General features: G+C 41.0%; 1 protein-coding gene across 1 annotated transcript in view; it reads right to left on the bottom strand.

Annotated features, from left to right (window-relative positions):
• Nucleotides 1-4: 4 nt before the first annotated feature.
• LOC148086958 (tensin-3-like) overlaps nucleotides 5-13,041 on the bottom strand; it is a 34,529-nt gene continuing 21,492 nt past the window's right edge. Inside the window, exons 16-27 of the mRNA XM_087785135.1 lie at nucleotides 11,919-11,975; nucleotides 4,536-4,677; nucleotides 3,677-4,080; nucleotides 3,049-3,132; nucleotides 2,859-2,990; nucleotides 2,592-2,684; nucleotides 2,075-2,152; nucleotides 1,883-1,960; nucleotides 1,327-1,495; nucleotides 1,194-1,262; nucleotides 1,096-1,125; nucleotides 5-1,016 (exon numbers count right to left, since the gene is read on the bottom strand). Coding sequence (XP_087641261.1) covers nucleotides 875-1,016; nucleotides 1,096-1,125; nucleotides 1,194-1,262; nucleotides 1,327-1,495; nucleotides 1,883-1,960; nucleotides 2,075-2,152; nucleotides 2,592-2,684; nucleotides 2,859-2,990; nucleotides 3,049-3,132; nucleotides 3,677-4,080; nucleotides 4,536-4,677; nucleotides 11,919-11,975 — 1,478 coding nt within the window. The 3' untranslated portion in view covers nucleotides 5-874. The remainder of the gene's footprint in view (nucleotides 1,017-1,095; nucleotides 1,126-1,193; nucleotides 1,263-1,326; nucleotides 1,496-1,882; nucleotides 1,961-2,074; nucleotides 2,153-2,591; nucleotides 2,685-2,858; nucleotides 2,991-3,048; nucleotides 3,133-3,676; nucleotides 4,081-4,535; nucleotides 4,678-11,918; nucleotides 11,976-13,041) is intronic.

Here is a 13,041-nt window from a genome sequence, read left to right as displayed (position 1 = left end):
CGTGGACACACCGAGGTTCTTTAATCCAGAGTCTCATCAGTGAGACCCTCAACATGTTCTGAGTACAAAAATATATTTAGACCAGATAAATATCACAAACATGTGAACACAAGGGTGATGTTGTCAGTGACAAAATGCTTTTAGTTCAAATGAGTCGGGGAGACAAGTTATTGAAGAGTAGAAGTCATATCATACCATTTTAGTAAAAAAAAAAAGTTTAATAGTTTGCCTGTTGAAAGGTTTATAGGTTAGGTTATATATATTTTTAATTGAATTTATATAAATTATGATATTGAACTCTTATGTTCAAAATGAATCAATTTCTTCTCACATTTGAATGTTTTCCAATTACTTAAAGAATGAACCTTTCAATAAAAGTAGTGAATGTTAAATTATTAGCTATTCCATGGCACTGATATATTTTCATAACCAATCAGGTTAATTTCAATCCAAGTCAAACTGGTTCTAACGTCCGGCCGACTGTAATAATGTGCCTTGGAGCAAAAGTAAAAAAAACAACACTTTTCATTTAAGCTCTGAGAATAAATCAGAACTTGTCTTTCGAGACAACAAGAGAAATGTTCCATAAGTGCTCAGAAAGTCTGAACTCCGTTCCAAGTTAAAACGTCAAGTTGATCTCGGAGAACCGCTCAGAATTCCCACTAGAAATGGTTTGGTTCACCAACCGGGATTCACGTCTGGATAATGTCAGATCCAACACAAGTGGTACGCGGCTACATGTTGAACTACAGGTGAGTTTGACATGTAGCCATGCGTTCCTTCTTTCATCCAGTCTCAGCTGCTTGTCCTGCAGCTCATCTTGACAGTCCAGAGCTAAAGGAAAGTTCTTGGTCTTGGGTCTCCCACCAGCCAGTTACTTCTTGTGTGACCCGATCATGACCTTGGAGACAAAGTTGACGATGGCGCTGGCCGGCTGCTCCGGGTCGTGCTCGGCGAACAAATGACACACGTTCTCCGTGTCGCTCTGAGACTTCCGAGCTACGAAGCCGAAGATCCTGTAGGAGAGAAAGACGTGATGGTCAAGTTAACTTCAACTGCAGACTAGTCTGCATATATTTATTTCAACTGACTCACTTTGCTGTGGAGCTGCCTCCTCGACGCCACCTGTAGGACAAAAACACAGACTTCAGCTCAACAACTGTGCAGGGGTCTGAGGACCCTGAGGGACTCACTTGCGGCCCTGTGGGTCCAGAGAGCAGAAGATGACGGTGTTGACGGCGTAGTGTCTCCTGAAGAACAGCCTGCAGGGAGAAGTATCTGGATCAGAACCATCGGTTCCTTTCACACGGCTGACCAGTGACTCACTTCCTCTGGTTGTCCGTCAGCGTGACCCCCTGGGCAGACACCTTGAAGTGGACCACTGTGGAAGCAGGCGGAGGGTCCATGGCCAGAGTCACTGTAGCAGCCTTCTGGACCGCCTGGTGACCCGTCAGAGACTCCAGCTCCACAGAACCCAAGTACCAGACGTTACACGCTGCAGAGGGTGAAGAACATGGGGTTTGTACTTTTAGTATGGTCCGCCCACTTTTACTGACTTGCTCAAACTTCAGGCCAGGGATGTAAAACGACAGACCTTCAATTGCAAAGCCCAAACTAGACTTTTATCTGCCAGCCTTCACCTACAGACCCCAAACTACAGATCTTTATCTACCTGCCTTTGGGTTCTCTAGTTGAGTGCAGGTAATGAAAGGCGCTATACAAATAAAAATTACTTACTTACTTACTTTAGATGCCAAACTACAGACCTGTATCTACTTGTCTTCATGTACAGACATTGAACTTCAACTACAAACCTCGATTGTGAAACCTTCATCCACAGAAATTGACCAACAATGTAAAGTAGAGTCTGCGTCATATTTACCAGCTCCTTGTTTCAGAAGCTCTGCAGCCGAGTTGGTGGTTGTCTGTGTTGTCTGCTCTTGCGTGTCCTCCAATTGGTCTGGAAAAAACAAATGAACAATAAAAGAAGCTTCTAGACATTAAGAGGATCTCCTGAACACAATCTTTTTGTGTGTGCACGTCATCGTCTGCCCACTAGAGGGCGCACGCTCACCGCGGTCAGGCAGGATGAGTCTGCAGGGCAGCGCCAGGGAAGTGATGGAGTGTTGACACACTAGAGCCGTCAGACTTCCTGTCCCAAGAGAAAACAAGGAAGAATCGGGATCTCTTTGTTAAAAATGCATAATAAATATTTCATCCCCACTTTCTATTTTAGCTGCTGAGATCCATAAAAATAAATTAATTTAAAACTGGCAGAGTTCAGTTTTTGTTGTAAAGATCCTGAACCTTCTTTCCGGTCAAACCTACACATGAGAAACCCAACAGGATGTGGAGACCGCTGCTGGTCAGGAGAGTGTCATGCAATCAACCTGAAATTATTGTTCTAACTATGCTCTCAGCGGACCTGAAATGGGCTGCGAGCCAGATTTTTTTTAAAAGTCAGTTTGACCTGAACTTCAGTCTACTGGCCAGCAGAGGGCTCTACAACCTGTTAGTTAGCTCACATGTAGGTGGAGAGAACTAGTTTTGTGGCTCCTCTGGTGGTCATAATGGTTTGAGTGACGTCTCACCGAAGTACGGCTCATCCGGGCAGCCCTTCAGCCGCACACCTTTAGCAGAACACTCGATCAGGAAGTGTCGTACCAGCTCACTGGAGAGGTCTCCTGGAAACACACGTTAAAACACAACACACATTAAAGCACAACAGAGGTACACACAAAAGAAACGCATCACAACACACACATGCATACACACGAAAAACAGATACACACTCGACAACACACTACTTTAAGAAACATGGGACGCACACAGACACTCAAGAAAACACTCAAACTCACCTTTCTTGCTGTGCGTCATCACGGACGGAGGGGGCGTGGCCACCTTCATGGCGAGTCCATACGCTCCTCTGAACGAGTGACTGTCTCTGACCACGAAGGATCCTGGTTCTTTGTCCTTCAGCGCTGCGATCGCTGCGCAGAGAAGCACATGTGGTCAGAGTCGTGTGACCTAATCCTCCAGCGAGCGTACCTTGGTCTCTGGAGATGTCCGGCTTGTACCAGAACCTGGAAGTGTCCTGCACAAACTTCACCGTGTCCTGTTTCCCGCCTAAATCTGTGATACACGACAATCAGACAACACACACACATAAAAACAAACAGAAGAACAGACACATTTACAAAAAACGTACACATTGCCTGGCATCAAAACACACTAAAGAACATCACACACAAGCACACAACAGACCAACATACACACAAACGCAGTAGAAACATACATAAAGCCACATATCACGTAATGAAATGAAATCACAACTTATTAAACATACAAGTCAAACACTTTCTGATTGAAAACACACAAACACACACACATTGATATGCATTACACACATAAAGGTTAAAACAATAAAAAGTAAATACACATTAACGGCCACAAACACACACATGTCAAAACACGCATGTTATAACACATCACACACACAAAGGTTAAAACACAAAAACACAGTTTTGAACACATCACACACACACACACGCACACACAGAGGTTAAAACGCATCACACTGACACACACACAAAGATGGGCCTCTATTCACAAATGGACTAGTGTTTGGTCAAAGGAGGAAGTGACATCAGAGCAGGAAGTGACATCAAAGCAGTACCTGCTCCAGGTGTTGGGGTTCCGTTGAGCCACCTCAAGGGTTCTGGGGTGGTTGAGGTGAAAGGGAGGCTGCAGCTGCTGCCGCTGTGAGGACTTGAGAGTCCACTCAGGGACCCCAGCTCAGACCCCTCGCCCCCCCGCCTCTTCTGGGGCAGCAGTGGGGGTAGGACCGTGCCCCCCCCGAGAATCCCCAGACCCTCCATAGCCTCCATCAGGCTCTGGTCAACATCACCGTCGCCTAACAAGAGCGACAAGTCTGTGCTGTCCCTGTAGACCCCCGGAGCTTCTACTCGGCCCTCGCCCCGGCTTGCTGGGACCCTCAGAGGAGAGCTGTGAGCTTCAGGGGTGTCCAGCCTAGAGGGAGGGGGGGAGTTAGTGAGGGAGCCCAACCAGACCGGAGGAGTCCTGCAACAAATACACAACTGTCAGTGGCTACAAAACAACAATCTCACATACAGATGTGCTTGTATGTGAGTGTGTTTGTGTGTGTGTGTGAGATAGGTTGTGTTCATGTGTGTTTTGTGTGTGCAAAAGAGAGATTGTTTGTGTGTACATCGTGTGTGTCTCTGAGAGAGATAGTGTGTGTTCATGTGTTTGAGAGGGAGAGAGATGTTGTTGTTGTTGTGTGTGTTTGTGAAAGAGTTTGTGTAAAAAGGAGATGTTTTCTTTTGTTTGTGTGTTTGTGAGAGGGATAGTTTGTGTTCGAATTGCGTAAGAAAGATGGTTTGTTTTCATGTGTGTGTCTGTGACAGAGATAGTTTGTGTTCATATTGCGAACGAGTGAGACTGATGAGTTTCAGTGGACGTCTGTGAGAGAGATTAAATATAAATTTGTTTGTGTGTCTGGTGTAAGTTTGTACCTCTCAGACGGGGGGACTGGACTTCCTGTTGTGTACCCGGGGCTGAAGAGTCTCTGACAGGGGTCGGAGGTCACCTGAGGTTGGAACATTTCTCCATCAGTGTTTCCAGCGTGAGCGACACTTTTAAGGAAACTTCTGGAATCTGAAATCAAAAGATGTCGTCACGGTCTGACATTCATGTCCTCCCCAGACGCTCAGCACTTTTGAACCATGACCGTTGACCTCTGACCTGCAGACCTCTCTGATCAAACCTTCTGAAGACCTCCTAACACTTCTTCTTCTCTGGTCTTGTCTCACACACATCTGTCTGAGGTCATGATGCCAGTCTTTCCCCAGAATTGGAATCACTTGTTACCACAGCAACAGATAGCACTGGTCATAATGTTTTCACTGTACTTCCACTTGTGATCACAATGGGAACAAACAAACAATAAAAAGGATACACAACGCTTCCAGTTTTTTACACTCACACAAAGCATGTTAACAACAACAAACAAAATACATGACACAAAACGCACAAACACAAGAGTACGTTCATACACAAGTCCTACAATTTCTATACACACACACACTCACATGGGTAAAATACACAACACAGAGACACACAAACATGCTTTAAAACACACATGCTTCAAAAACACCTATTAAAATACACCACAAACAACTTGTTAAAAACGCACAACACATTTTGAAACACATACCACACACACACTGCAAAAAGCGAAATATAAAAACATTTTGAAACACACAAGCACACAACACACATTAAAACACATGCAACAAACATGGTTTAATATACCACACAGGGACACACACAAAAAATAAAATACCACTTAGAGACACACACACACACAAAGGTAAAGACAACACACAAACACGTGAAAAGACCACACAGAGGCACATGAAAATGAAAGACAGGGGCACACAAACACACACATTTAAATGCACAACAATTGGAATGCTACATCAGGACCAGGTTCCAGCAGGAAGTGACATCACAGCAATACCTGGCCCCGGTGTTGTAAAAACTTTAGTGACTTCAGCACCAAGTACTAGATCTGATCCTAAGAGAACTTCAGAGTCTAAGATCCAAGAACAAGTTCCCACATCAGGACCAGAGTCTCTGTACACACCAGGTGACACAACCAGACAACAACACAAAAGTTGTGTTGTTGTCTTTTGTGTTGTCTCAGACTTCTAGCCGCAAACACACAAAAGTCCACCTGAACCTTCAGAACCTTAGAGGTCCAGAAACCTTGTGGAAATGTTGATGACATCATGACGGAACAAACCGCTCACTGAAAACTAGCATGTGACGGACGGACTGAGGAATGTGGTGGAGCAAGAGAAGAAGGAAGTGAAAGAAGGAAGAGAAGAAGTCCTGACAGATAGAGAAGAAGTCCTGACAGATAGAGAAGAAGTCCTGACAGATAGAGAAGTGAAGACACTCACCCAGAGAGGCGGCCATGACGGACGGTCTCTCACTACTGCTCGTTCTGAGCTTCCATGAAAGTTCCGTCGTTCCCCTGAAACTGAGCTGCGATTGTTCCTGGACCCCCCCCCCCCTTTCATCGTCCACCCCTCACTGACCACAGAGAACTTTCCCCCAATCACAGAGGATTCCACTGCAGGTCAGAGGTCATGAGTGGCCATTTATGGGCAGGGGAGCGGGTGGGGGGGCTCTGTGTCCACTCCCACCAGCTGCTCTCACAGACAAAGACTCACACATGAAGAGTGACTTCATGAGGAGTTGAGGCAAACATCTGCTCAGCTCATCATCCTGGAGATGAATGGCTGAAGGAAGTTTTACAGCCACCTCTGACCTCTGGAGGCATGATGGTCAAGTGTCTGGATCGTCCACATTCCTCTGCCCTCCCTGTCACCACTTCATCATCCTTCATTCACCCATTCACTCAGTCTTATCATATAGTCATACTGATGTTTAACCCTTTCATCTTCCTTCATTCTCATGTTTAACCCTTTCATCTTCCTTCATTCTCATGTTTAACCCTTTCATCTTCCTTCATTCTCATGTTTAACCCTTTCATCTTCCTTCATACTCATGTTCAACCCTTTCATTTTCCTTCATTCTCATGTTCAACCCTTTCATCTTCCTTCATTCTCATGTTTAACCCTTTCATCTTCCTTCATTCTCATGTTCAACCCTTTCATCTTCCTTCATTCTCATGTTTAACCCTTTCATCTACCTTCATTCTCATGTTCAACCCTTTCATCTACCTTCATTCTCATGTTCAACCCTTTCATCTTCTTTCATTCTCATGTTTAACCCTTTCATCTTCCTTCATTCTCATGTTCAACCCTTTCATCTTCATTCATTCTCACGTTTAACCCTTTCATCTTCCTTCATACTCATGTTCAACCCTTTCATCTTCCTTCATACTCATGTTCAACGCTTTCATCTTCCTTCATACTGATGTTCAACCCTTTCATCTTCCTTCATACTCATGTTCAACCCTTTCATCTTCCTTCATACTGATGTTCAACACTTTCATCTTCCTTCATACTCATGTATAACCCTTTCATCTTCCTTCATACTCACGTTCAACCCTTTCATCTTCCTTCATATTAATGTTTAACCCTTTCATCTTCCTTCATACTGATGTTCAACCCTTTCATCTTCCTTCATTCTCATGTTCAACCCTTTTATCTTTCTTCATACTCATGTTTAACCCTTTCATCTTCCTTCATACTGATGTTTAATCCTTTCATCTTCCTTCATACTCATGTTTAACCCTTTCATCTTCCTTCATTCTCTTGTTCAACGCTTTCATCTTCCTTCATACTCATGTTTAACCCTTTCATCTTCCTTCATTCTCTTGTTTAACCCTTTCATCTTCCTTCATACTCATGTTTAACCGTTTCATCTTCCTTCATTCTCTTGTTCAACCCTTTCATCTTCCTTCATACTCATGTTTAACCCTTTCATCCTTCTTCATACTCTTGTTCACTCGTTTCATCTTCCTTCATACTGATGTTTAACCCTTTCATCTTCCTTCATACTCATGTTTGACCCTTTCATCTTCCTTCATACTCATGTTTGACCCTCTCATCTTCCTTCATTCTCATGTTTAACCCTTTCATCTTCCTTCATTCTCATGTTTAACCCTTTCATCTTCCTTCATACTGATGTTTAACCCGTTTATCTTCCTTCATACTCATGTTTAACCTTTTTATCTTCCTTCGTACTCATGTTTAATCTTGTCTTCCTTCATATTAATGTTTAACCCTTTCATCTTCCTTCATACTCTTGTTCAATCGTTTCATCTTCCTTCATACTGATGTTTAACCCTTTCATCTTCCTTCATACTGATGTTCAACCCTTTCATCTTCCTTCATTCTCATGTTCAACCCTTTTATCTTTCTTCATACTGATGTTTAACCCTTTCATCTTCCTTCATACTGATGTTCAACCCTTTCATCTTCCTTCATTCTCATGTTCAACCCTTGTATCTTTCTTCATACTCATGTTTAACCCTTTCATCTTCCTTCATACTGATGTTTAATCCTTTCATCTTCCTTCATACTCATGTTTAACCCTTTCATCTTCCTTCATTCTCTTGTTCAACGCTTTCATCTTCCTTCATACTCATGTTTAACCCTTTCATCTTCCTTCATTCTCTTGTTTAACCCTTTCATCTTCCTTCATACTCATGTTTAACCGTTTCATCTTCCTTCATTCTCTTGTTCAACCCTTTCATCTTCCTTCATACTCATGTTTAACCCTTTCATCCTTCTTCATACTCTTGTTCACTCGTTTCATCTTCCTTCATACTGATGTGTAACCCTTTCATCTTCCTTCATACTCATGTTTGACCCTTTCATCTTCCTTCATACTCATGTTTGACCCTTTCATCTTCCTTCATTCTCATGTTTAACCCTTTCATCTTCCTTCATTCTCATGTTTAACCCTTTCATCTTCCTTCATACTGATGTTTAACCCGTTTATCTTTCTTCATACTCATGTTTAACCTTTTTATCTTCCTTCATACTCATGTTTAATCTTGTCTTCCTTCATATTAATGTTTAACCCTTTCATCTTCCTTCATACTCTTGTTCAATCGTTTCATCTTCCTTCATACTGATGTTTAACCCTTTCATCTTCCTTCATACTGATGTTCAATCCTTTCATCTTCCTTCATTCTGATGTTCAACCCTTTTATCTTTCTTCATACTCATGTTTAACCCTTTCATCTTCCTTCATACTGATGTTTAATCCTTTCATCTTCCTTCATACTCATGTTTAACCCTTTCATCTTCCTTCATTCTCTTGTTCAACGCTTTCATCTTCCTTCATACTCATGTTTAACCCTTTCATCTTCCTTCATTCTCTTGTTTAACCCTTTCATCTTCCTTCATACTCATGTTTAACCGTTTCATCTTCCTTCATTCTCTTGTTCAACCCTTTCATCTTCCTTCATTCTCTTGTTTAACCCTTTCATCTTCCTTCATACTCATGTTTAACCGTTTCATCTTCCTTCATTCTCTTGTTCAACCCTTTCATCTTCCTTCATACTCATGTTTAACCCTTTCATCCTTCTTCATACTCTTGTTCACTCGTTTCATCTTCGTTCATACTGATGTTTAACCCTTTCATCTTCCTTCATACTCATGTTTGACCCTTTCATCTTCCTTCATACTCATGTTTGACCCTTTCATCTTCCTTCATTCTCATGTTTAACCCTTTCATCTTCCTTCATTCTCATGTTTAACCCTTTCATCTTCCTTCATACTGATGTTTAACCCGTTTATCTTTCTTCATACTCATGTTTAACCTTTTTATCTTCCTTCATACTCATGTTTAATCTTGTCTTCCTTCATATTAATGTTTAACCCTTTCATCTTCCTTCATACTCTTGTTCAATCGTTTCATCTTCCTTCATACTGATGTTTAACCCTTTCATCTTCCTTCATACTGATGTTCAATCCTTTCATCTTCCTTCATTCTGATGTTCAACCCTTTTATCTTTCTTCATACTCATGTTTAACCCTTTCATCTTCCTTCATACTGATGTTTAATCCTTTCATCTTCCTTCATACTCATGTTTAACCCTTTCATCTTCCTTCATTCTCTTGTTCAACGCTTTCATCTTCCTTCATACTCATGTTTAACCCTTTCATCTTCCTTCATTCTCTTGTTTAACCCTTTCATCTTCCTTCATACTCATGTTTAACCGTTTCATCTTCCTTCATTCTCTTGTTCAACCCTTTCATCTTCCTTCATACTCATGTTTAACCCTTTCATCCTTCTTCATACTCTTGTTCACTTGTTTCATCTTCCTTCATACTGATGTTTAACCCGTTTATCTTTCTTCATACTCATGTTTAACCTTTTTATCTTCCTTCGTACTCATGTTTAATCTTGTCTTCCTTCGTACTCATGTTTAACCCTTTCTACTTCCTTCATACTTCTGTGTAACCCTTTCATCTTCCTTCATACTTCTGTGTAACCCTTTTACCTCAATTCATACTCCTTACACCTCTGTTTTACCTCTAGTGTAATGTTCTTTCACTGTCACAACTCAGGTTGAACCCTTTAATCTCCCCTTGTACTGGAGTTGAACCCCCTCCTCTCCTCTCTTAAGACGAGGGGTCAGATGGAGAATCATGTAAAGGATTTAAATGTATTGTCATCAAACTGAGCTGATATTTATGGTCATGTTGTTGACACGGGCCGCGTCACATTCCAGCGACTGTTTACTGGCAACATGTGGATCAGGACGTGCATCGGAACTTCCGACCATGTGCTCAAACAACCCAAGAGAGAATGAGCACACAATTAAGGCAAATATCTTTCTTAAATAACTTCACATTGCCTTAACAACTTTCAAATTATTATAATATGAATATGACATCGTCAGACATTCATGAAAGGGTAAATAATGACAATGAAAGGAAACAAAACATGATGAAGTCAAACAAAATTGCAGGAATCAAATGAAGGGAGGTGAACTGGTTAAAGAGAGATGAAAGGATGAAACACAAATATAAAGGGAGGTGGACTGGTTGAAGAGAGATGAAAGGATGAAACACACATATAAAGGGAGGTGAACTGGTTCAAGAGAGATGAAATGATGAAACACAAATATAAAGGGAGGTGAACTGGTTAAAGAGAGATGAAATGATGAAACACAAATATAAAGGGAGGTGAACTGGTTCAAGAGAGATGAAAGGATGAAACAAAAATATAAAGGTGTCGATCAGAGGTGACGAGGTTCAAAACTATAAGTACCTCGGTGTGTGGCTGGACAGTAAACTGGTCCTGCAACACAGATCATGTATATAAGAAAGTTCAGAGTAGACTGTACTTTCTGAGGAGGCTTTGATCATTTAACATCTGCAGGAAGCTCCTCTGCATGTTCTACCAGTCTGTGGTGGCCAGTGTTCTATGCTGTGGTGTGTTGGGGTGGGAATGTGTCCAAGAGGAGTGTCAACAGGTTGGACAGGTTGATCAGAAGGGCTGGTTCTGTGGTTGGCATGAAGCTGGACTCACTGGTGACAGTTGCTGAGAGGAGATCACTGAACAAACTACTGTCCATCATGGATGATGACAGTCATCCTCTCAACACTTTCATCAGTGAGCTGAGAAGCAGAGGGAGCACGAATGATCCTTCCCAGATGCAAAACAAATAGACTCAAGGACGCATTCATTCCTCGTGCTATTAGATTGTACAATAGTTTGGGGGCAGCAGTGGAGTGAAAGTATCTTGACATTCTATTCTATATTAATCTTTGTTATTTGTCTTTGATCTATGTTCTTTATCTTTATCTTTAAACTTAGATTGTATCATCTTGTTCTTTCTTTTTATTTCTCTTTGTTCTTGTTCTTATTTTTATTTTTATGAATAATCGTCTGTATTGCTGTGTGTAATTGGAAAAACTATTAATAAAGTTCTACCTAACCTAACCTAAAGGGAGGTGAACTGGTTTAAGAGAGATGAAAGGATAAAACACAAATATAATGGGAGGTGAACTGGTTAAAGAGAGATGAAAGGATAAAACACAAATATAAAGGGAGGTGAACTGGTTAAAGAGAGAAGAAACAGGTTCAGTAGGTAAGGTTCCCGGTTTGAAGAATTTATGTCAGATCTGCTCGACTAAATCCTGAACAGGACGTGACTGGACTTCCTGTCTCTGTTATTTGACATCATGAGCAGAGGTCACATGACTGCCACTGTTTCCGCAACTAGAAACTATTAAACCTGCAGACCTGTGCATGTGTTTCAGTGTGTGTGTGTGTGGGGCCCGGATGTGGGGGTCGGGGTGGAAGTAAATGTGTTGTTTTTAAGTCTCGTGGACAACATTCTGGCCGTGCCGTGAACCAAGTTCCGAAGCAGATTTATTTTTCAGGAGAGATTCCTTTACCTGGAGTTCCAAGTCCTTCCAAACGTGTGTCCAGATGTAACCGAGAGAAGGTTTTCACTGGTGGAGAAGAAGAAGAAGATGATGGATAAGATGATAATAATGATGATGAAGATGATGATAAAGATGACGATTATGATGATGATGATGAGGAGGAAGACAATAATCATTTAATTATTAAGATGTTGAGGAAGAAGAAGATGAGGATTAAAAGGAATATGATGATCAAGACAAATATGATGATCAAGACAAATATGAATATGAAGACAAAGATGATGAATAAGATTATAATAATGATGATGAAGATCTTGATGATGATGATGAAGATCATGATGATGATGATGATTATGATTATGATTATGATTATGATTATGATTATGATTATGATTATGATGATGACGATGATGATGATGATAAAGATGACGATGAATATGAAGAAGATCATGATGAATATGAAGATGACGATGACGATGATGATGACGATGATGATGATGAAGATGTTGATGATGATGATAAAGATGACGATGAATATGAAGATGACGACGATGAATATGAAGATGAAGATGAAGATGAAGATGAAGATGAAGATGAAGATGAAGATGAAGAAGATGACAATGAATATGAAGAAGAAGATGATGATGATGACGATGACAATGACGATGATAAAGATGAATATGAAGACGATGATAAAGATGAATATGAAGACGATGATAAAGATGAATATGAAGACGATGACGATGACGATGATAAAGATGAAGATAAATATATGAAGAAGAAGATGACGATGAATATGAAGAAGATGAAGATGAATATGAAGAAGAAGATGACGATGAATATGAAGAAGAAGATGACGATGACGATGATGATGATAAAGATGAAGATAAATATATGAAGAAGAAGATGACGATGAATATGAAGAAGATGAAGATGAATATGAAGAAGAAGATGACGACGAATATGAAGAAGAAGATGACGATGACGATGACGATGATGATGATGATGATAAAGATGAAGATGAATATGAATATAAAGAAGAAGACGATGATGAATATGAAGAAGAAGATGACGATGACGATGACGATGACGATGACGATGACGATGAAGATGACGATGACAATGAAGGATA

Source organism: Callionymus lyra, chromosome 2, assembly GCF_982586985.1.
Source record: "Callionymus lyra chromosome 2, fCalLyr1.hap1.1, whole genome shotgun sequence".
Classification (NCBI taxonomy): Eukaryota; Metazoa; Chordata; class Actinopteri; order Syngnathiformes; family Callionymidae; genus Callionymus; species Callionymus lyra.
This window is presented reverse-complemented; position numbering and strand designations above follow the sequence as displayed.